The sequence below is a fragment of the Myripristis murdjan genome, chromosome 23 (genome assembly GCF_902150065.1).
Source record: "Myripristis murdjan chromosome 23, fMyrMur1.1, whole genome shotgun sequence".
Classification (NCBI taxonomy): Eukaryota; Metazoa; Chordata; class Actinopteri; order Holocentriformes; family Holocentridae; genus Myripristis; species Myripristis murdjan.
In genome coordinates this window covers 4,573,859-4,597,702 of record NC_044002.1, presented here as the reverse complement: position 1 = coordinate 4,597,702, position 23,844 = coordinate 4,573,859, and the positions used below count along the sequence as shown (strand labels likewise).

At 43.6% G+C, this 23,844-nt stretch overlaps 1 protein-coding gene across 5 annotated transcripts in view; it reads right to left on the bottom strand.

The window, feature by feature from the left end:
• LOC115355062 (SLIT-ROBO Rho GTPase-activating protein 1-like) overlaps window positions 1-22,485 on the bottom strand; it is a 30,543-nt gene extending 8,058 nt beyond the window's left edge. Inside the window, exons 1-18 of one of the 5 annotated variants that reach the window (XM_030045708.1) lie at window positions 21,677-22,484; window positions 12,862-13,057; window positions 12,376-12,430; window positions 12,182-12,289; window positions 10,215-10,277; window positions 8,886-9,083; window positions 8,640-8,768; window positions 7,960-8,181; window positions 7,200-7,301; window positions 4,857-5,054; window positions 4,680-4,764; window positions 4,545-4,572; window positions 4,370-4,403; window positions 4,205-4,265; window positions 3,936-4,013; window positions 3,708-3,842; window positions 2,279-2,384; window positions 702-926 (exon numbers count right to left, since the gene is read on the bottom strand). In XM_030045708.1, coding sequence (XP_029901568.1) covers window positions 702-926; window positions 2,279-2,384; window positions 3,708-3,842; window positions 3,936-4,013; window positions 4,205-4,265; window positions 4,370-4,403; window positions 4,545-4,572; window positions 4,680-4,764; window positions 4,857-5,054; window positions 7,200-7,301; window positions 7,960-8,181; window positions 8,640-8,768; window positions 8,886-9,083; window positions 10,215-10,277; window positions 12,182-12,289; window positions 12,376-12,430; window positions 12,862-13,057; window positions 21,677-21,743 — 2,090 coding nt within the window. In that variant the 5' untranslated portion in view covers window positions 21,744-22,484. Of the gene's footprint in view, window positions 1-701; window positions 927-2,278; window positions 2,385-3,707; window positions 3,843-3,935; window positions 4,014-4,204; window positions 4,266-4,369; window positions 4,404-4,544; window positions 4,573-4,679; window positions 4,765-4,856; window positions 5,055-7,199; window positions 7,302-7,959; window positions 8,182-8,639; window positions 9,084-10,214; window positions 10,278-12,181; window positions 12,290-12,375; window positions 12,431-12,861; window positions 13,058-14,416; window positions 14,541-21,676 lie in introns of those variants that run through there. The other 4 variants (XM_030045709.1, XM_030045710.1, XM_030045706.1 and 1 more) reach the window with 4 other exon arrangements.
• Window positions 22,486-23,844: the final 1,359 nt, after the last annotated feature.

The window sequence follows — 23,844 nt, the reverse complement described above, 5'->3', positions numbered from 1 at the left end:
AAAAAATGTAATTACAATTATTTGTGAAAGTACTTTAAGTTGTTTCTCACTGGTGCAAAGTTACTATGTGGACGTTTTCTACAGATGTTACCTGCCAGATCTACTTTCCAATTCAAGTAGGAAAAGAGAGTAGTTTAATTTGATCAAAGAAATGGATACTGGGACTTGTTGTTTATGTTGACATAACCATCTTTGTTTGCATTTGGTTATACACTAAATGCATTGTTTTTGGGAACTGTTTTGCTATGGAAGTGAATGGAGAGATAGAAATCCAGTGCTGTTTATTAGCAGCCCAGGGGAGCACAGAGCAACTAATGAGCATATTTCTCCACCATGTGGACTCGTATAACACCGAGGGAACTAGACAACCCAACACTCTAACAAAGTTCAGTTTTGCCTTGCAGAGACAATTTTGTACAGTCATCTTCAATAGATAACTGTTTTTGTTTGAATAAACTCTTTATCCTTTCTCACGCTGGCAACAAAGTGCAAAAAGTGTTTAGGTTTACCTTCCCTGTAAATTCATAACCTTTTCATCCTGGTTTAGCTGTATAAATAACACTGATGCTGAACACACTTTATAACGCTGCTAATAAATGCACAAATACACTGAGCTGGAACATCACAATAATGTAATCAATGATTATGAGTGAAGAAAAGGCATCGCTTCACTCCCACGTGATGATGTGTGTGAATCTCACCAGTACTGGTCTCCAGTCATACACTTCTCATAAATGGGGCCAGGGAGCTCCTTGGTGTCAGGAAAGATGTTATCATGGTGGAGGATGACCGTTTTGATGACCTCATTCACATGCGCCTGGCAGGCCACCTGGTCCAGGGTGTCGGGTGTGGGAAGGAGGGTGGGGCCAAACACGATGGCCAGGTTCCCAGCATCCATCATGTTCTCATCGCTGTACTGGGACAGGCTGGGCAAAAGTAACAGGCAGGTAAGGGCAGAGCTATTGCTGCAAGGTGTTTGGCTAAATTTGATTTGAAACGCCATGTTGCCAGCCCTTCACCAGCTATCTTGTCCCTGCTCCTATTTACTACTTGGGTTTGGATTAGCAACTTTCACGTGATTTCACACTACATGATGTCATCGACACAGAAGATTTGGACAAGCGTGGAATTCATCATGATAGTGTCACCAGAAATAATAATTGTTATTCGTCCCTCAACAGTCTACAGAAGTTTTTCTACACTTTTACACACATTCAGCTTTAGTATTTGCTGTTAGCCTGTCAATCTGTTATGTTGTTAGCTGTGATAATTCTGCCTTTCTCATAAATCCTTTTACTCGTGGTTGCCCTTCCCCCTCTCTTCTCTTTATTAAAAAGGATAAACAGGTTTATTTTATTGTTGATTTTTTACAGGGATCTTGCACAGTTTAAAAGAGACTGCACCAGCGTTAGCTTCAAGCAAATTTGCATCTGTCGTCCCTGCTGGACAGCCTTTCTCTCCTTTCACCACCTGCCGTTGCCAGAAACGGAGCATTTCAGATGGGTTTGTGCTGGAAGAACAGCGCCCTCCTCCTGTTTTGTGCTGTAAAGCAATCCAACAGATTTCCCACTATACATGACCCAGTGGCACGCAACGTAAAATGCAGCGTAAAGGCTGGTGAAGCCTGCCAATCTCCTCTGCAATGGTCTTGTTTGTTTACAGTAATTACCCTAATGTTTCAAAATTAATGTGGTAATGATTCATTGATGCCACATTTAGTACCTTTGACATTGTTCCAACTAAAATTTGCAACATACAGTGTCAATCAGTGAGTCTGGGTGAGGGCTGCCACCAGTCATCACAGGACCAGGAATTTAAATACTGATCAAAATGAAATATCATGACTCCCCTTGACAGTGTAACTCCTGGTTTAGCTGCACAAAAACACTGATGCTGCACACACTTCATAACCCTGTTAATAAATGCACAAATACACTGAGCTGGTACATCACACCTGCACATCACACTTTTTCCCTTCGCGCTCACACCTCCCTCCTCTCCATCCCTCACTGTCTCATTCTATATTTGTTTGAGAGGATGTGGAGATGAAATCCGCTCTGCCTTATCAACGCTATATCCTTAAAGAGAGCACTTCTAACCTGCCTCACGCCAGTGAATTTTTGGCCTGTCTCTTACCAATTCTCGGCTTTAAAATTGTGTGGGAGAGTGGACAAGCGCTCATGAAAAATGCAGAGGATGGGGCCACAAGTGGTATTGAGCTGGCTAATGAGAGATTAGCCGGGTCTGGGTCTGTGGTTTTGTGTAAGTGGACACTCACTGGTTGAGGAAGGCGAACAGGTAGCGCATCACCACAAGTGTCGCCCTCGGGACACCCAGCAGGATCTTACGGATACATTGTGCTCTGTCATACAGATTCTCTATACCTGCGGCAAGAAACACACACACACACAACACAGGCTGTCATCTCTCTCCAAGCTATCACAAGGTGTCTGTAACACTGTCAGACACGTCCTGAAATACCAGAAGAAGCGGGCTCCCTATCTCCTCTGTGGAACAGAGCGTATGAGTGTGAGTTTCAGAAACACAAAGACGCTAAACAGAGACAAAGACAAAGAAATTGGAGAAGGGGAAGGGAGTGGGGTGTGGGTGGGAGAGATAATCAGAGATTATTTTTTTATTTCTGGGACAAGGCAGAATCCCAGAGTTTTTCATTTCCACTCATCGCAGTAGCATAACTGTCATTGGTTATATTTAAGGTTCAGGCTAGGGGGTACAACTGTACAATAAAATCACTTTTATAGGCTTTAAGAATTATTATTTGGTATTAATTAGATTGTAAACACTTTACAAATGTTTTAAATTTTTTTAAATATTTTATTTCATTCATTGAAAAACAAAACCCAAAAACAATAGACTCACAACACAACATTCCCAAATCTTGAATGAGAGGGAGCAGAAAGAAGAATAATCTTAAATCTTAAATCATAAATAAACAATTATAAACAAGTTCATACATTAATGCAGATATCCAGGCTGGCTGACTGATAAAGGGACCAGATAAAGTAAGCTAAGCAACTCGCAAGATCTGAGATTTAACAGAATAGATGCAGTACAGCAGGAACTTGACCTTGCAAAATAGTGAATCTGCATCGATATATGAAAACAGCCTGTGAAATCTGTAATAAACTGTTACTATTTATAAACTGTCATTGCTCATTCAATTACGCTCTTTACACATTAATTCATTCATTTAGAGGCCTATTGTACTTCAGTTTCCCTGTCTGTCAAAAGGTGACTTGCATCACTATCTTTAAGGGCCTGTTACCTCACCTAAAGAATCTCACAGAGGACTTGTATTTTTGTGGCATGAAATGGCCAAATTTTAACATATTCAATACTTTGAACGATTATTGGCACCAAATATCAGCTACAGGATACCGGCTTCCTATAGCCCGCATCAGTTGAACATTAACTCACACCACACACTTTGTTGCTTTTTAAAACAAATTATAATCCCTGATTGTGTCTCTCTTTCTTCCTCCCATGATTCATGGTGACAGTGTGGATGGTACGCATCTGGCGCTGTTTGTGTATGATGTATTGTCTGTATTTGTGTTGGACTGCTGTCAGTAAAGCCTATTGCCCCTCAGGGACATTAAGGTTTTACTCGACTCTACTCTACATCAAACACAGCTCCATTAAAAGACATTTCTGCCCATCAACAATGAGTAAGAAGTGCTACTTACGAACACAGGAAATGAGGTCGTTAAACCTGTCCTTGGGGAACAGGGGATTCTCCAACCCCCTGAAGTAGAGCTTCAACACACCAGCCACTGAGTTGATGTCATGGTTGCTCTCCTCGTCAATCAGTGGGTCATTACCTGGATAAGAAACAGACTAAGTCAATTATCTTGTTACCCACGACGGGCTGTCAACAGCGTGACCTTAAGCTGACCTTCCAGTCGACCTCTCACCTCTCTCAAAGGAGTTCTTGATGTCGTTAACCTCCACTTGTGACCCTGACACCCGGAAAATGCCTTGATGCTGAAGACCTTTTGGAAACAAAGAGGGCTGTGACTGTCATATTGTATGGTTAGCTGATGCACATAAAAAGAAATGCCTCCATTCTCATCCTGAGATTTCCTCTTTGAATTTTTTTACAAGCTCATACCAAAGTCACCCAAAATGTTGTATTTTCCTTTAACAAAGGGATTTCAGCTGAAATCCATTAATATCAACTCACCATGCAGATTGATGAAGCGAATGCAGCTCTCCACAAGCAATGGTATGGCTTTAGTTGAGTCCTATAGACATTACCAAGAGATACACAATATTCTGTTAGCTATTACCACACACGCACACACACAAGTACCCCCAAAACTGAAGCCTGATAGTGGGAAAACACTACCTGGTGCTTGCTATGGGAGTTCTTTCGCCCGCGACTTAATGAGAGGAAAGAGGAGAAAGGAGAATCTCAGTTACATGAATCTCAGAGTTCGAAAGACAGTGGTGGAAGGGAAAGTTACACTTATCAATAAAGAAAAAAAAGCACTGAGACCCTAAACAAATGCTATACGTCTCACCTGGTGGTCAGCATGTCAGCCTTATACCCTATAAACACAGAAACAGGACAAGCTTCAGGAAGGCAGTCAAGAGTGAATACTGTCTCTTTTATACATGTAACAAGGAAGGAGAACAGAAAGAAAGACATGGCTTACCCTCTGCTATGGCTTTCTTCAGTATGTCATGTTTGGCCTGGAGTTTGGAGATAAGATTACTCCCTTCCAGATACTCACGAAACTTCTGAGGAAGAGAAAATATAACAACAATGTAGAAATGTCATGTTGTCCTCTCAATGTGTTTGTGGTCATTTGTATGTGCCGCCACATCCTCACCGTGAAATAGAAGAGCTCCGTCTCCTGCTGGTTTGCCCTTCTCTTGGCCAGACTGGGTTTGTTCAAGTAGCCGTCAGACACGCTAGACTTGACCGACTCTGAAGACGGACTGTGAGTGAAGCTCTGGGAGACGTCGAAGTCATCCAGCACCGTCATGTCCTGCAGGGTGGTCAGAGTGGCACCCCAGGTCTTCTTAACCTGGAACATTTTCACAGGATTGCAAACATGCACTTAAAAAAAAACTCTCGGAAACAAGTGATATGCTGCCATTCAACTGCTTTTGAGCACTTAGGATCTGTGAATTTGAGATATCATCAAGAGACACTTTATGTAAATGCTTTTGTAAGAGCTGAAACAAGCTCTAGAGAGCCAAGCTCCCCTTTTCAGTGGCCCTCGTTCCACAACTAAAATACATATTCATTTTCTCCATGGACATTCCAATTGAAGAGATGAGTTTTGAACAAGCAATGAGAGGAATCACAAGAATATGAAAAGAGATGCAGAAAAAGCATATAAAAAACTGAAAAAAGGACAAAAGGATGTAAGACAATAACATAACTCGTACATGTTTTCAACAGGGAATGAAGTCAACCTATACAGAAACCGAGTAATGCCACAAATTCCCTCATTTGAACAATGACAATAAAGAATAACATAATAGCATAAATGTGATTACTATTTTTTTATGGATGGGGAGTCTAATTTGTTTCCTCATCCATAAAAAATAAATCATGGCTGACAGTAAAACATGGCGGTGCGGCTCCAGGTACAAATAAAAGCTACAAGCAAGTTGACTAACATTACTTCAGTGTGGTCGCAATGTGGTCTACTGACTATGCACAAGTTGAGGCAGGTAACTTTTCTATGGTTACAGTGTCTCAAATTAGTAAGAAGTGACTTAAACGTGTGGCTTGTGTAGTATTTCACAAAGACCCAAGGAGGAGGCGACATGAGAGGAAAGGTAATGGGGTCATAAAAACAGAAGAATTTTCCTTTGGGGAGTATTAATGCACTTGTCAAATATCATGGCAATCCATTGGCTAGAAGTGTCATGAGTGCTCATGACTATATGCATGTGTGCCCCCTGCCCCGGACAAGTTTAGGAGCTTTTTGCCAAATTACTTCTCGACAAAGGTGGGTAAATTTTGGCAGGGGGTTGATGCCACCTAGAAAGGTCATGAAGTCACCAAAACTGAAAGGGCTCATACTCTAGGGAGCATGAACGCGCTCACCAAATGTCACAGCAACCCGCCAAATAGATCCTGAGCCAGCAAATTTGACATTTCAGTCTGAGGGTAGCACTTGACGAAAGATCAGGAAGTCACCAGAGTTGACAGGGTTCATCCTCTGAGGAGCATGAGTGTGCTCACCAAATTTCACTGCAATCTGTACAATAGATTTCATTATTCTGCCTTGAAGTAAAGTGCTGAATGAATGGAGAGGCAGATGGACCAACACAGTCCTCCTTAGGGTATCAATGATTTATTTCTGGATCTCACTGGCATTAAATCAAATGAGCAGCTTGATAAAGTATCAAAACAATTGAAGTATCAGTTCTTGAAATTACAGCTTTGGGAAAAGTCTCACCAAAACTACACATGAATCATAAGTTCAAAAATTTTGACTATGAATTTGTGATTGTTTATTTTAGGGTGAAGTTTCCCTTCCAAAGTGTTTGATGAGCTGAGCTGTGTGTTCAAGTGCAACGTCTATGTTTAAGTACACTTGGTATGCAAAGTGTGTTTGTATTTACAACAAGGATGATGGGCGTAAAAGTGTTTTTATTTGTTTATGATAATCAGCGTGCGCTTGTCTGTCTGCATGTGCGTGTGTATATTTGTAAGCTGCTGAGACGTGCAGATGCAGCTCATTAATCCAGACTCTATCAGCATTTTTATGCCCTTCAGGGTGAGTTAACAGCTGCCCTCTGTGCGCACCATACACTCTCCAATCTGCTCCACCATTCACAGAATACAGTACAAGACTAACTGTGTGGTGAAGTTGCTTTCAGATGGTAGAAATTTATTTTTAGTGACTACATCTTGTATTTTATCACCTCATTTACTTCCAGCAAAAATTACCATATCAACCTTGTGTCAAGTGCTGTATCTGTCATAAATAAATTTTAAGCTGTAAGCCACAAGTTTCTCTTTCTCTCTCTTCTTTATATTTAAAAAAATCTATTTAATTCTTTGGAAAGACATTGTTTATAGCATATGCTGTTCTCGGTCTTGACTTGGACTCGACTACAGCTCTGATGTTTGTCTCATTATTTCAATACATTTGGTGATTTCTGAAATATATTTTGATGCATGTGTGTGTGTGTGTGTGTGTGTGTCTTACCTCTTCATTCTCTATCTTTAGAGATGCCAGGCGGGTCTGGAGCTGAGTAAGGCGGAGTGTGAGCTCAGCCTGGACCTGTGGTTGGGCAGCAATCTGCGTCACCTGATAAGAGGAGCAAAACAATCAGCCAGTTACAGTCCAGATTTGCATTTATTCTATCATATGCTAGAATAAATATGTGTGCTAATATGCCATAAAACAGTTGCCTTTAAAATATTTATACAACACATGATCCTTTTTGTACATGAGGTACATAAGTGCACTTGATTACAGTTGCATTTGTAAGTATGTTAAGGTTCCCTGTGGGGCCCTGATATAAAATTCAGTAAAATTCATGACTTCTCAGCAGCTTAACTAACTCAGAGCACTTCTGTGACCTAACTTTTTACCCTTTTGGTTTGTTCATGTTATTCCTAATAGAACCTGGTTTTCACTGTTATCAAGCTTGTTGTAGTGGTGATTGTATTTTCCTTAGAGTCTTTGTATGTTTATGTATTTACAAACAAACATAACTACATGTAACATTACAACAATAATTTTATATTAAACATACAAAACACGTATAAATAACTTGCACATTCTGCTATTTTTATGTAAAGTGGCTCACTTTTAAAATTCTTTTCGATCCCCTGACTTCCTTCGAGAATCCATCCAGTTCCCAGACTTTCCCTTCCTCTCTAAATTCCACACATTACGAGTTCCCCGACCTGTGGTAATTTTTTTATGTGTACAAACACATCTGAGTATACAATGTACTGACTGTGTCGCCCATGTGGGCCTGGAAGCTGAAGCGTGGTGGGGGGCAGAAGGCAGTGGGGTAGAGGCCCAGGAGGCGCTGCCTATCGCGGGCAGGGTCCAGGCCCTCCACGGCCCCCTCCAGGACCTCCAGACCTGCCCTCCTGGAGGCCTCCAGGCTCAGCTCAGCTGATAGGTAGGTCCTCAGAGCCCGACTCAGACTGGAGTGGTACCCTAGGTCACAACACTGAGATGGAGAGTGGGGGAGGTGGTAAACAGGATTCAGTAAGAATCATTATATTCATAGGAAAAATGGGACCAATAAATGCTTATTAGGTCAAGTTTTTAGGGTTAGACAGATGTATTAGTTTACCAAAGTTGGACTTTCAAGAAACATCCAACATCTGACAATTAGATAGAGATGAGGATGTGATGTTACTAAACAACTTCAGGGGCAGCACAGTGTATCTTTAAAGAAATCTGCCTGACTCTGCTTCAAGGTAAACCCTTAAAATTTTACTACAATGGGTTTGTCTGGAGAGTTTTAGTCCAATGATGATCTAAATCAGTTCCAGCGGCATTTCCACCCTGACAAGAATAAAATTCTACAGGAAATATTAACATTTTGGACATGAAATGCTCAGATTCACTCATACTAAAACCCATATTGGTCACATTCTAGTAGCAGCAAGCCTGTATACTCACGTCTATAATATCGGGCAGATCATGAATGTAGTACTTGAAGACTGAGGCGTTGGTCGCCTCCAGAGTCAGGAGGTACTCATTTCTGGCTTTTAGAGTCTTCAGTTTATTCTCTGAGTACTTGGCCTTCCTCTGATTAAGGGAAACAGAGAAAGAAGACATGGAAATTACAGAGAATTCTACCAGGACTATGGCTACAATGGATGCCCACTGTCCCCTTTTTTCTTTGTCCCTTTTTGGTTTCCATACCTTCTCTCTCATCTTCTCCATCTTGCGGGCGGCATTGCGTCTCTGGTGACGCTCTTCTATTCGCAGGCCGAACACTGGCTCCACCCCTCCGGCTGTCCCAGACACGCCCTTGACACGCCCCTCCTGACGCTCCGCCTCCCTCAGCTTGGTTTCTGCATTGATCGTCTCTGCGTGGTACATGTGGTACGTCTTCATCACCTAGGAAACCACAGTCCATAATACATGTCTGAACAAAATGGACCAGAAACACTGAAAAACAAACATTATGCTGCCACCAAGATCAACTCGACCTACATTTCCTATTCCTCAAGGTTATCAGGTTCACTGGAAGCTGATTTCCAGTCTTTACTTATTTAGACAAGAGGCTTTTAAGGCTGGCACTCAGGCCTAAAATAAACCTTAGCATTAGCCGGCCAATAATCAGCAACTTTTTTCCTTCTTTGCTCCTTGCAGACATGCTAAATATTGTCAGAGAAAGAACAGAGCTCCATGGTGGCCACGCTCACTTTGACCTAGAAGGCAGAAGCAAGGGAGAAAGATGCAGAGAAGTATTAAAGAGTGCCAGATTTGAAATGCTCAGGATCAAACTTACCATTATTGTCGTGGGTTTCTGGGTATATGAGCCAGCAATTCAATATCAAAAGGCCAAGCCACAGTCAACAGAATTTTTATCATGACTTTCCCCTTGACACAGTTTCTGTAGAAACCAAGAGCTGCTAGACTTTCTAAATTACTCAAAGATAAAGGTTCTATCTTCACATTTACACCCACCAGTGAAGGGTTTGATGGCCTTGTTAAAACCAGTGGTTTTCAAAGTGGGATGTGGGGACCATCAGAGGTCCTTGAGGGGCTTCCTGGGGGTCCTCAGCAGCAAAATGATGAATAGTATAAAGGTTTACTTTGCAAATTTGCCAAGGGTTGATTTAAGTGAAGACCCAAGACTGAATTGATAAAAACATGAAATAAGAGCATACTGATTTTGTCCAAGTGGTTCTCATGTGGGTAATCATCAAATTATGTTTTTTTTCTTTTTCTTTTTGCTTAGTTGAGTCGAGTGGTTCTCACTTAAATCAAGTCATGGCAATTGCACAAATGTGTGAGTGATTATTTTAACATCATGTTTTTGTCTAACCACTTTGAATCTATTCACCAATGTCCTAGTTTTATCTTCTAATGTTGTAAGTACATATGAAAGGGCAGAATCACTGCACATGAGGGTCCCTGGCTTAATGAAAGTCAACTTTGAGGTCCGAAAGATGAAAAAAAATGTAAAAACCCTGGTTAAGACCAATTCCATTCTAGTGTTTAACACAAATTTGTGTTACTTACGGTATAAAGCTCATTCAGAAGCTTCATCAGATCCTCCTGAAGCTGAAATGTGATTTCTTTACTCTAACAGGGGAAAGTTAAGGAAAAAAGGTAAGAAATTAGACAAGAGAAGTATCATCAGCACAAGTTACAGCAGTTCTTGATGGAAAGCAGGTGAACCCATAAAAGTTCCCATTCATACAGAATGTCAGTGGGAATAAGCACTGCTGATCAATCAAGCTGGCCAAATAGCAGCAGATAAATAAATGGATAAAGCCACACACAAACAAATGAATTCATAAATTAAACAAACCGTGGCTGACTCCTGAGCTCTGCTGTCTGCACACAAACTGAATTCCTGTCTCATGCATTAAACAGCCCGGCCAGTTTGGGAAGGAGTTATGTGGCAGCGCGGTGCCGCATTAATATTGCATTATGCTAAATGACTGTGGAATCCCAGAATGGATGAATCCTGTTCCCATAGCGCCCGATGAGAAAGATCAGCTGAGCCCGTCGCCATGGCCACTGGGCTGTCAGTGTTGTCATGGCCACTGAGCCACGTCTGTCTCCTCAGTGACAGTCCAGCAGCATCCCTCCTCAGAACATGTCAGAGTTTCGGGAGGAGTTGGGACACAACCACGATGGAAGCCTTACAGTACATAGCTGCTGGCACCTACTGCACTTTAGTTAGCATGAATAAAAGACGAGCCGGAACAGAGATTAATAATGAACGCGCTGAGCTAAACTTGGAGGCGGGGGGTGCGTGTACGTGTGCGTGTGTTTAATTTGCTAAACTCCCAGGCAGCCCAACAGAGCTCAGGGGAATGTAGACTTTACTTTTCATTAGAATCAACTCCCTTTATACACCTCCTCTCCCCATACTTAAAGAAGCCCTATAAAAAAATTAAAAAAATAAAAAACCCACAGGCCTACGGTTACTAGAGCTCGGCCCAAAAGGACGACTCCCCACTTCAATCCTATCAAGAAACCATTTCCCCTTGTGATCTGCACTGAATCCTTCCAGCATACTGATTTCCTGAAGCTTTGTAATAACACATTCATGAGCTAGGGCTCTATTTTTTTTTTTTTTGTTACAAATTACACATGTAAAGAAAATGAAAGGATTTATTAGATTTTCCATCTTCCCTCTTCCCTTGTGTAGCCAGAATACATGCTTGACTTCACAAACCATTACTGTATGCATGAACATTAAAGACTGTGACCGGTCTTAAGGCAGAGAGAAACTGCACATGAAGAAGTGGACATATTTTAGGAGCAGCTAGGAGCACAGTCAGGTATGATGAATCAGACTGATTCACTGGCCTTTTATTAAGAATCAGACAAGGGCCAGTCTCTGTTGTTCACAGGAAGTGAGGATATGGTTTAATTTAGCAGCATCACGATGACAGTGTTTAAAACCTACAATAAAACCTGCCACACCCTGCCTTAAAGGTGCACTGTGCAAAACTGCAGAGGGTCGACTTAAGTGACAAATGTTAAGACTCAAACAAACGCTGACAAATAAATAAATAAAAACAGAATAAGCTCATAATCTACTGATGATTCAACCATGTTGAATCAACCATTAAATTATCGTATCTGCTTTAATCCACTAATTATGGTAAAAATTATCACATTTTTCAAAATGGGTGAACTATCCCTTTAAGGAACTGCTAATGCTCCTTGCGAATTTTCCTGCCATGGGGTTCAACTGAGACTTTAAAAGTCCCTTGATGGCCTAAATGCTTTTGCAGAGGCTTTTCCATCCTCACAAGAATAAAACTCTGCAGGGAAACACTGATTTCCTCTGGTAGGAAAATGATCAAATTTGAAGAATATCAAGATGAAGGTTTTTGCAGTTTGAAAGTGAAATGATCCTTATCAGCCTCTAAAAACAGCTGTCAGTCCATCCACCCCTATTAGTACTACACATCACATTGGACGGTTACATGTAGCCAATGTTTTTCCCTCATCTGCTTGCGACTCACCCTCTTCAGCAGGCGGGCTGAGTCCTCGCTGATGTGTGTGAGCCGGGTGATGACGTTGTTCAGGTAGAGGTCACTGAGCGTGGCATGGTCCTTACTCTCCCTCCTCACCTGAGAGGGAACAAAAGCTTTGATGTTTACACACTCCCCAGTGAAATTTGTTCTCACCAGTGTAAACACACACATACACAATCTACCTGGTTTAGCAGCAAGTACCAGCAGTTCACTGGAGACAGCAGGTTCTGATCCTTTCTGCAAGAGAGAGAGAGAGAGAGAGATGGGAAAAGGTTACACTCCATACAACTCTGTGCGCGCACACACACACACACACACACACACACACACACACACACATGCAAGTAGACATGCACACATGCACACAAAAGCACAAGTACACAAGCACACAAGCATAAATTCCACACACACTCACACACACACACACACACACACACACACACACACACACACACACACACACACACACACACACACACACACACACACTCAGCATGACCAATTACTTCCAATTATACCCCCTGCAAAAGCAGTTATACTTACTATTCTATGAAGAGGTTATTTTAAGTGAAGGAGACATTAATTTCAATGAATTACAAGGGTGCATGTTTACTAATACATAGAAACCCCACATACACACACACACACATGCCCTCCTTTGCCCCTACTTGTATTGCTGATGGTCTTTAGTGCTGCGTGTTTTGGCCATGAACCTCTCAGCCAGCTTCTCTAGGTTTCTAGAATATTCCGTTTCAATCTCGGCCTTCTTCCTGAAGAAGTCCTGCAAGTCCTGGAGCAGCTGGACCCGCATCTCTGTTTGCTGTTCCAGACATCTCTGCTGTTCAACCAACTGGGCCCGCACATCTACACACACACACACACACACACACACACACACACACACACACACACACACACATATATATATAAACACAGATGGTACAAAGATGCAAATTAGAGACACTAGCTAATTTATGTAGAGACAACAGCAGAAGTATTAAAACTATACTTATTGCACTGCAAATTCTGTAATTCAAAGAGAGAATTTCTTTAGTTCTTTCATTCTTTGGTGCTAATAATCAGTCAATGTTGTGATTATTTCTTGTTTTTTTCTGGTTAAGTAATATCAGACAGATGTCCAGTGAAAAAGGCAAGACATGAGAGAGGATGACTCTAATGTGGAGTCATTCTTATGTTCCCAAAGCCCTATGTTCCCAGGGTCCTATGTTCCCAGGGTCCTATGTTCCCAGGGGTCTATGTTCACAAGGTCATATGTTCCCTTGATTTATATGGCACATGATGGGAACATGACAAAGCGCCCTAAGTCTCCAAGGTCCAATGTTCCCAGGGTCCTATGCAGGTTAAGGTTTTTGTTAGTGTTAAGGTTAGGGTTGATTAAGGCTAGGAGCTAATGTGTGTTAACAGAATACTGAACTGGGGAACATTGGTCCCTAGGAACAAAGGACATTGGGCACACAGGACCCTGGGAACCTAGGACCCTGGGAACATAGAATAGATACACTCCCCTCTAATGCTATGAAGCCTAGCACTCTTGCTAATATCCATGTTCCACAGGTCTACATATGTGCTCTCCCAAGGGCCTATGTTGCTAACGTCTTATGTTCCCAGGGTTAATTACACTGTTAGAGTTAATGTGTGTTAACATAATATTGAACTAATATTGGGGAACACTGGACCCCTGGAACATAAGACAGTGGGAACGTAGGATCCTGGGAACATAGGACCTTTGGATCTTAGGACCCTAAGAACTCAAGACCCTAAGAACATTGGACCTTGGAAACTTAGGACCCTGGAAACATAACATAACATACACACCCCTCTAATATTATGAACCCTAGCACTCTTGCTAATAACCCTGAAAAATATAAACTAGCTACACAAAGTTAGCTGAGTAATTTATGTGAACATATGTATGTTCCAATATATTTATATTTGAAAGGAACATAGGCCTGCATATGTTGCTAATATTTGATGTTATGTATGTGGCTACTGCGGTTCATGCCAACACTAATGCTGACATTGTTAATTTTTTTGTCCTGTTAATAAGAAGTCTGAATTAAAGAGTATCTCTGGAGTAGCACAACCATTAACACCATTTCAGAAATTATTTACCGAACATGAACTATCGGACCATGAATTTTGAAATACAACAGAGTTATGTCAATAATTTTGCTTTAAGTTTAAAAAAAAAAAAAATCTTACCGAGGGAACATGTTTTCACACTGACCAAACAGAGCCGCTTCAAAGCAGCCATTTTGACATGACATAGCAGGTAAACACAGGTGTTGCTAATGACATGAATGACGGTTTCATTGTATTTGGTTGAGTCCTGCTGTTGTGGGTGCTAGCTCGCAGGAAAGACTCAGCAACACTTAAAATGGAACACAGCCTTAATTAATGTCATTAGTAACACCTGTGTTTACCGGCTATTTCATGTCAAAATGGCTGCTGTGGAAAAGGGCTGTTACTTTGAGGGGAATATAGGGCGCTCTTTATCTAGTGAGCCTGTAAGTGAGTTAGCCAAGCAGCTCACCCTCCAACTTTCCCTCCAATGCCTTGGTTATGAATGAAAGAAAAGTGGTGATTTCATGTCTGTTCTTTCTTTGCCATTCAGCTTTGCCAGTTAACCAACTTGCACTCTTTTTTCACAAAACTGTGAAAAATATGCTCTTTGGCTTCATCCATTGAGCTTTAATTCAACCAGTATGATGGTATCTGCCTCCACAGCCGCTCTGCTTCCAATAAATATCTCCACGACCAACATTTCAGTCTGGTGTTTTTTGCACTGCAGTTCCCACAGAGTCTTGGATCTTGTATTTTATTATTAATTTTTTTTATTGATTAAGTTTATGACGAAGAATAGGAAAGCTGACATTCATTTATATTGAAATGCTGCACATTATTACTGTGACTGTAGAGAAACACCATGAAATAGCAGCCATTTTGAATGAGCAGCTAACAACGGCAAAAGCATGCAAGAATCAACCCAAGGAGCAAATATACATAGCAAGAAACACACACACACACACACACACATACACACAATAATGGATGAGTAGCAAAGACATGCTGGAACTAGAGGCCATGGCAGTATCCTATGGGGATCTCTATGAACCGTATCAGTGAGAAAGTGTGTGTTTGTTTGTGTCTGTGTGTGCATGCATGTGTGTGTACACGTGTGTGTCCGCACAGCTGTGCATGTGTTTTGTGTCTTTGTGTGTGGACACGTGCACACGCACGAGTGTGTGCATGCGTGTCGATGCGGCAGATCTGAGCTGTTGTCTTCACCTTCCTCGTCACATGGTTCACACACAGTGTGTGGTTGCCAAGACAACAGGTAGTGGAGTGGATAGGGTCCCCCGGGAATTGGTGTGTGTGTGTGTGTGAGAGAGAGAGAGAGACAGAGAGAGAGATACAGACAGTGAGGGGAGGAGAGAGAAACTGAGAGGAAAAGAGTTGGTAAAAAGAAAATGTGAGAAAGCAGAGGAAAGGATGAAGATAGAAAGCAGAAGACAGAGCGAGTGGTACAGGGAGAAGAAAAATGAAAAGAATAGAAAGCCACAGAGGGAGAGAGAGAGAGAGAGAGAGAGAGAGAGAGAGGTGGGGGTTATCATTGTGTATTCTCTAGCAGCGCTCTCCTCTCCCTCCCTCTGCAGATAGATCCAGCTCTCTGAAACAGCACAACCAGTGAAGCGTGCAGCCATGCATTACCATGCTGACTGTAGGACTGACTGTGGGAGTGTACATCTGTGGGGCTGCATGTGTGTTGGTGTGTTATTTAGTGTTACTGCAGTCAGTGGAGATGCTGTCCAAGGTGACTCGTAAGAGAAAAACGGACAGTCTTCGTCATCAGTAATTACATGAGCTGAGACAGAGAGGAGACAGAGGAGAGAAAGAGGAAGGAGTGTGTGCATGTGTGTTTGAGGTATAACACCTCATTTGAAAAAAAAAACAAAACAAAACAAAAAATATTTGCTGTGGCAGAAAAAAGATAAAATCTTGCCCTTTCAATGAACCTCCTTGGCTTAGATCAGCGTAAATTGAAAGTGAAAGGAGGACGTCTGCTGCGTTTTACCTTTTGATGTCTGAAATGCTTCTTCTTAGACACATCTCCTCGTATCCCCATAACACCCCAGTTACAACGCTTCCCCTCTTTGATCAGAGGAACTACCCTAAGCACAGCATGATGTGGCAAAATACTGCGAGTATGCAGAGTATCTACCAGGCATAGACAGCTGGCTGGCTGACTGATGAAATCAACATTTTGCAGTTTTCTGAAAGCCCCCCCAGGGTTCAGGGTTTTTTTTTTTTCTGAAGGAATGCCAAATGTTCAGCCACAGTGCCCGAGTATGAAATAGGTCAGAAGGAATGCAATGCTATTCGACAAAATTTCACATAAATAAATGCCCATTTTTCTTCTCTCTATCCTCTCCTCTCTTTCTCTCTATTGATTGCCACAAAATAGTGATCCAACCTTGAGTCAGTGAGCATTTGCTGTCTGTCCTGCAAAATAAATACACTGGCGCACAGGTGGTGTTGCGCTTTATGTTGCAAGATTAAGAAGAACTGGATTGTTAAGATGAGAAACTCAAACTTTACCACAAAATCAAAGGTTAAAGATGGTTAGGTGGTCTTTGCAAACATGGAAAACTACATTTTTAAAAAACTGCACTACATATGATTTCTACATGTGTCTTATCAGCCACAATCAAAGTAGAGCTGCAGAAGACAAGAGGTCTGCGTCCACTGATGGAGATGACACAGATAATGATGTCCAGATTAAAGGTGCGGGAAACTGGATTCAAATAAGGCTGTAAACATCAGATGTGATACCTGAATGCCTCCTTGGTGAGCCTGTCTCACCCCTTAGGTTGGAGAAAGACCTGATCTGCAGATATGTGTGTCATTCACTCCTTAATATTCACAGCCTACCTTTCATGTTTAACTGTTGACTAACTTATACTAGCTGGTGTCAGCAAAGCACTGACGCACTGACAGCATGTAAACAAACCTGGAAGAGGGAGAAAGGGAGTGTGAGAGAGAGAGGGAGAGAGAGATCTGACTGCACTGAGTGGTCCATATGAGTTCGCATCATCGCATTTTGTAACTTTTCAATTAGGAAACAATTCCGTACAGCTGGCAACCCTCGTGGCTAGTCTGATAAGCAAACCGATAAATTTTAACAAAGGCTCACTTACTGGATCAATGTGCCTCTGTCCTGCAGCCAGGGGCTCTACTGCTGGAAGTCGGCCATTTTACCTAATTAAATAATACTGATAGAAACAATTTTGCTGGTTGGTGGGACTTAGCTAATGTGTCGCTGCCCCTCAGACACCCACCTGGTAAAAACCTTATGGTTAGACAGGAGAGAAAGCCAGCTGATCTCTGCCAGAGTTTAATGATTTTTGTAGTGGGACTCATTTCAAAGTATCTACAGGGTCAACTGTGAATGCAAATACGGGACAAATGACCCTGTTGCTAAAGACATTGCAGATTCCAGTTCCCCTGCCCTTTACATTCAGGTGCTGGCTATGGGACACAGCGAGTAATTGACTTCACACACATGAGGAGAATGAATTGACACTAATGAGAGAAATATACAAGTATCACCTACACCAGTGGTTCTCAACCTTTTTGGCGTCAAGGAAGCCCAAACTGATACACATCAGGCTGTGAACCAGTATTTGATAAGATGTAGTTTCAGGGATCTTCACATAACTCCATGATAAATGCCTACACTGTAGGGTGGCAGATTAACAGTGAAACCTATGAACAGAAGAGTCATTCTTATGCATTCTCTCATTGGGCTAAACTTCTAGTCTATGAAACAATAGTGAAATTAGAATATTCCCCATTTTTCCAGAGACCTCCTGGAATCTCCTCAAGGACCCCAGGTTGAGAGCCTCTGTCCTAAACAGCAGTGAGTGAAGGCTCTGTTCAACCCCACCACACACGAAGAGGAAGACTTTTAGATGACTGGGCAAAAAGTCTTTCAAACATTCAAACACGGTTATTTCACAATTTTTTAGAGTATAAAATACCATAAAAACTGCTCTCTGCTTTATTTTGGCAGTCGACAGTTGAGAGGAACAGGATGGCTGAATGAAAAAGACGGGAACAGGTCAGAGGCCCGATTTGAACCCATGAACTTTAAAATCAAGGACATCAACAAGGGTCACATTTTCCGCGTGATTTTCTGGTTCGGGCAGCTGGGTTCCTCCCATTTTCCTCTCTTACATCATCCACATCTCTCAATCTGGCAGAGGGAGTTTTTGCTGTCAGCTCGTGATGAAGTAGGTGACTAATTCATTAATTACTGCTCAGTGGTCCAGAATGATTCTTCACACCAATCTTATCCTGACCTTCCCGTTGCATGAGGGCACTTTCATCCTGCCTGTGTGTGTGTGTGTGTGTTTGTGCGTGATGTCACCATTTTAACAGGAACAGGAAGCTCACGCTGTCTTCAGAGGTGGCCGTTACCATGACGACCAGGTCCAAGGACACAAGGGCAGAGTACTACTGGATAATCATTAAGAAACGCACACACTGAACCCGGCCTGTGATACAGCCTTCTGAAGCATTTACTCAGCGAGGAGTCACCATCTCCCACTTCATTATCCCTCGTTATTTCTCCACCTCCCTCCCCTTGTTTGTTCATTTATTTCTCTCCGTCCTCTCCGTCTTGCAGGTATGCAGATGTGAGGTCAGTAATCACCTACATGCAGACGCAGGCAAAAAGAGAACCGCAGCGGAGCTAACACTCACTCACACAGCGCTTCATCTCTGCCTCTGGAACCCTCCATCTCTCTCCCTCCGCCGCTTCCCCTATCTCCTCTCCCCCTGCAGAGCCCTTTCTTTTCCTTTTCATTTGCATTTCTCATTAGGCGAGGACGATCCTCATCTCCACCCATTCAAACGGAGGAGATGTCACACACACTGTGGAGGGGTGACGGACCACGGGAGCCAAGATCAGGAGCCCGTTCCGTGCACCGGAGTATTATCGAGCACACAAATATGTATTGTCAGCAGTATGCATAATCGCCGTACTACCTTGTGCACAACTCACCTCGCCGGATGCACCCCAGCTCATCGTGAGAGCGCGGCCACCTCCTGTGTATACATTACACACCACCTACTGCATCAACCAATCAGGAGCCAGAGAGGAGAGGCAGACTTGGAAAGCACATAGTTACAATGCAGATCTATACGTTTAGCTCTTGCCAAGAGGCGATAGGACGCAGAGGGCCAGCGGAGGAGCTGGGCTTTATCTGAGTGGTCATTACAATGCAGGGCATCCCCGAGTGTGTTTTGGCTGCCTGCCAGAGCAGGGACCGCATGCACACGCACACACGTACACACACACACACACACAAACACGCACACACAGAGGCGTGCACACGCATGAGCACACGCAAACAGACTCATGCACACTTGGGGGCTCTAATGCTCTCCACTACTCTCCATTAAATCTAATCACTCAAAGTCTCAGTGTCGATTCATTTTGTGTGTGTGTGTGTGTGTGTGTGTGTGTGTGCGTGTATGTGTGTGCACGCCATACGGAAGAGGACTAAGGAAAAGTCTGTCACCCAGTGTGTTGCATTGACAGAAAGAGCACAGTGAGGTAAAGAATGAGGCAGAGGGAAGCAGAGGAGAGAGTAATTGTGCATGAAAAAAAGACAGGCAGAATTCTTCCTCCTGAATGAAGCCTCTGCCCGTGTTTGTGAAAGAAAAACCATGCGAATGCACCGATCAGAAGAGGCATCGGCTGTGGAGTAAACACACAAATCCCTCCATTTCCGTTATTGCCTTTAATATCTACCCACGGTGGTACGGCGCGCCTTTCAGCGAATAGTGAAAGCTATTCCTTTCAGAATCTAAGTGATGGCGTGGGCGTAGGTGACAACTGAATATGCAAGAACAAGTGTGAAGAGCCATGTGGAGAGGAGAGAGACTGAGCTACAAAGACCGTATAGGAGGGGAGAGAACGAGACGTAAGAGACACCTAAAGGCTTCGTCTCTCAGCATGTCAACTTTCCGTCAGGAGCAAATTGCAAAAACCTCAGCATACATGCAGCCTGTCTGATCAGCGGCTGGGAAAATGCAGAGGAGGGCTGCAATCAAATATGGTCGTGCCCTGGCGTAGCAGTGCAATCTCCTCTGTGTGCTGGCATCTGCAGGTGAATAAGTGTCCAAAGCATGTAAGCCCCTCGCTATTGCAATAGTAAAGGTCAGCCATTTTGAGTGGCTAGGCGCTCTGGTAGCCTGTGGGCATCTAGCAGGTGAGAGTGTCTGTGCACATGGCAAGCTACAATGAAATCTCATGTCACACCTCTGGTTTGTTGCTCCAGACTTTAACGTGAAGACAAGCAGGAGAGGGCGGGCAGACAGTGTGACAGGGCCCGACGCCGGCAGATGTAGAACAGACACCGATTAGAGCCACACACTGAAAAGGCCACCGGACCCCCTCGAGGCATCAGTGTGGGGGTAACCATGGCGCTGGGAGGGGGGGACGAGGGCGGGGGTCCTGTGTTCACCGTAACCATGGCAGCTGCTTTCTCTCAGGTCTGGCTGGGGTTTGGCAGACGTGATGGCATCCCATCATCATCATCATCATCATCATCACCACCTCCATCATCATCATCTTCTCCATAGTGAAGATGATGCCGCCAACATCATTGTCACATCACACATCACACATCGCAGTCATGCATGAGCACGAGATTCAGGCTAAGGAGACCACACATGCACATACACATACACAGACACACACACACACACTCGCACATGGGAGCCTGCTGCAGTCACAGCCTCAGAGGAATACCAATAGAGAGGCTGGATACTCCCAGACGGCCGGAGATGTTGCTCATTAGAGAGAGACAGAGAGAGAGAGAGAGAGAGAGAGAGAGGAGGAGGAGGAGAGGATACACTTGCCCTCAGGTCCTCAGACGGCCGCCGTAACCCATTTGACTGGATGTATAGCCGGCAAACACCCGCACTTACACACTGGCTGGCAGAGATCAAGGGCTCCGCAGACAAACCCCCCCACCCGCCCACCTCATACCACCACCACCACCCACCCCCCCAACCCATCCTCCTCCTCCTCCTCCTCCTCTTCCTCCCCTACCCCTCCACCACCCTCGGGCGCCGTGCAGCACTCAGGATGAACCCAGAAATACTGACGTCTCACAGTGAGGTGTCAGCACCCATAACACACTCGCCGGTAAACGGGCTCTGTGGGCTGCATTCAACGCATAGGCATGGGTAGTGGAGGCTGGCAGGTGCGTTTGAGCGTGTGTGTGTGGCTGTGAATGTGTGTGTGTGTGCATAGGTGAGTAAAGGTGGGTGTGACTATGCAATGCCTTCCAGATGGCCAGTGAGTTAGGACCAACACCACTAATAATAAGAGGACAATCATTATAATAATAATGATAATAATAATAATAATGATGATGATGCTCCTACCTTTGACTTGGCTCTCATATTCAGCGAGGATTTCTTTGTCCTTCTTGCTTTTGTTTGAGTTTGACATGTCGCCACAGTATAGGTGATCGATCAGCAAAACCAGGTAGAGACTCCTTTTCTTATTTCCCTCCTTTCCGCGCGTCTGCACCGCCCGAGGCTTCAGTTACAAACATACTAGGTAAATCCATCCAGTGCCGCAACAACACAGTAGTGGCCCCGCACCTCCACGCAGAAGGAGGGGAGGAGAGGTGGTGGTGGTGGTGGTGGTGTTGGAGGGGGGGGGGACGCGCCTGAACTGAATCACGCACAGTCAGAAAGAAATCACCCGCTCGTGACCGCCGCAAGGACCCGCCAAAGCCATTGCATTGAGAAGAAATAACATGCCCTGTAGTGGATCTGGGAGGGGAAAAAAAAAATCACACGTGCGCACACATACACACACATACACATGCACACATACACACTCACACACACACTATTACATATCTTCTTGCGTCCCTGTGAAGCTCAGGCAAGGAGCGGCGTGCAAAACATGCAGGCACACCCACGCACACACATACACACACACGCACCGGTTTGCAGGCAGGGAGGACCGGGAACACGCCCACCACTAGGTAGCATGCAATGGACCACACACACACACACACACACACACTCACACAGAGAGGCACACACTCTTGAGGCGAAAGACGCGGTGTTTGATGTATCTTCACCCGGTGGTAACCTCTCACACTCCCATCCCACACGGTACAGCCAATGAGGATAATAAAAGTCAGGGTGGGAAATTAATACGAGCTCAGCTCAAACGCCGGTAACAAAATGGGTGTGACTGGGCGGGGGGGCGGAATCAGGGACAGGATTGACAGCTGATGTGACCACTGACTCAGAGGCTTCCCAGCAGCTGAATGGGCGGTTGTAGGGCAGCTTCAGACAAATTAAAACCCCAGGCGGAAAAAAAAAAAAATCACCATAATATTCCTAGAGAGATTTGTAGTAGGCTCCATATATGATGCACACGTTTATGTTGTGACCTTTATTTGTTTTATATCATCATACTAGTTCTTATAATATTCCTCTTGGACAGGGGTGAGTGTTCATACATTCTGATGTCAAGGAAGAATCCCCAACTTAAATGCAAAATAGACTACGAACCCCATTTTAGAGGAGTTTGACTTGAGGAGGGCCATCTGAGCAGGTGCATGTGTATAGTCAAACTAGAAATAATCAAAACAGTTGTGTTTATGTATGCGCTGGGAAAGTGAAATTAATCTTACTCCCTTTTCTGGGAACCCCGCTCTCTGTACCCCTGGTGGTCCCTGGACCCCAGTTTGAGCACCATTGCTCTAGGAACCTAAAGTTTGGCTGTGATATTTGTATGTCCTTAAAAAAAAGATTATTACTGATTATTAATTGTATGGCTATATGTGCAATAAATAAAAACAGAAACAAAACCAATGCATATTCTATTTCATCTAATCCGCAACACAAACTTTATTCATTATCATGACGAACTACTTTCTAGGGGACATTGTGCTAAAACAGCATCTCAGTAGTAGTAGTATTCAGCCACGAGTCATGGAGGCCTAACAGTCTGCACGTTATGATTCCAAGCTGACACAGCAGCTTGTTTTCCTGATTATCACACCTTCTAGAGGACAGAGGTGGTTCTCAGTGTGTCATCCACTGAAAATTAGGTGAGAAAGAGAGATACAACCACAGCAACAGAGGCTGCGAACCAGATTTGAACCTTCCACATTTTGACTATTAGCACCTCAGCCACTGGGGCAGCCCCTGGATAACTCATTTGAAGCCTCAATTATCAGGTTCCTTTAATATTTTAACAGTAAACAAATGCGGATCTGTAGAGCTTGATGTGAGAGATGCTGAGGCAGAGAGAACCTGTTCTGCCATCTAGTGATTCAGTGTTAAAGCTGCAGGTCAGTTCGACAGCCATATCATCCAACATCCTCCGCGCTGTGGAAACATCCAGAGCCTCCTTGTGTCAAAAAGAAAAACCTAGCGTCAGCCTTTGGTTCTGAAACAATGTGGTGGATAAAATTCATTGCAAATGGTGTGTTTTACAGGCTTTACAACAGGCAAAGGCTGTGTGTGTTAGCACCACTAGGTGACAGCAGACTGCTTCTGATGGACATCTGAGGGTGTCCATC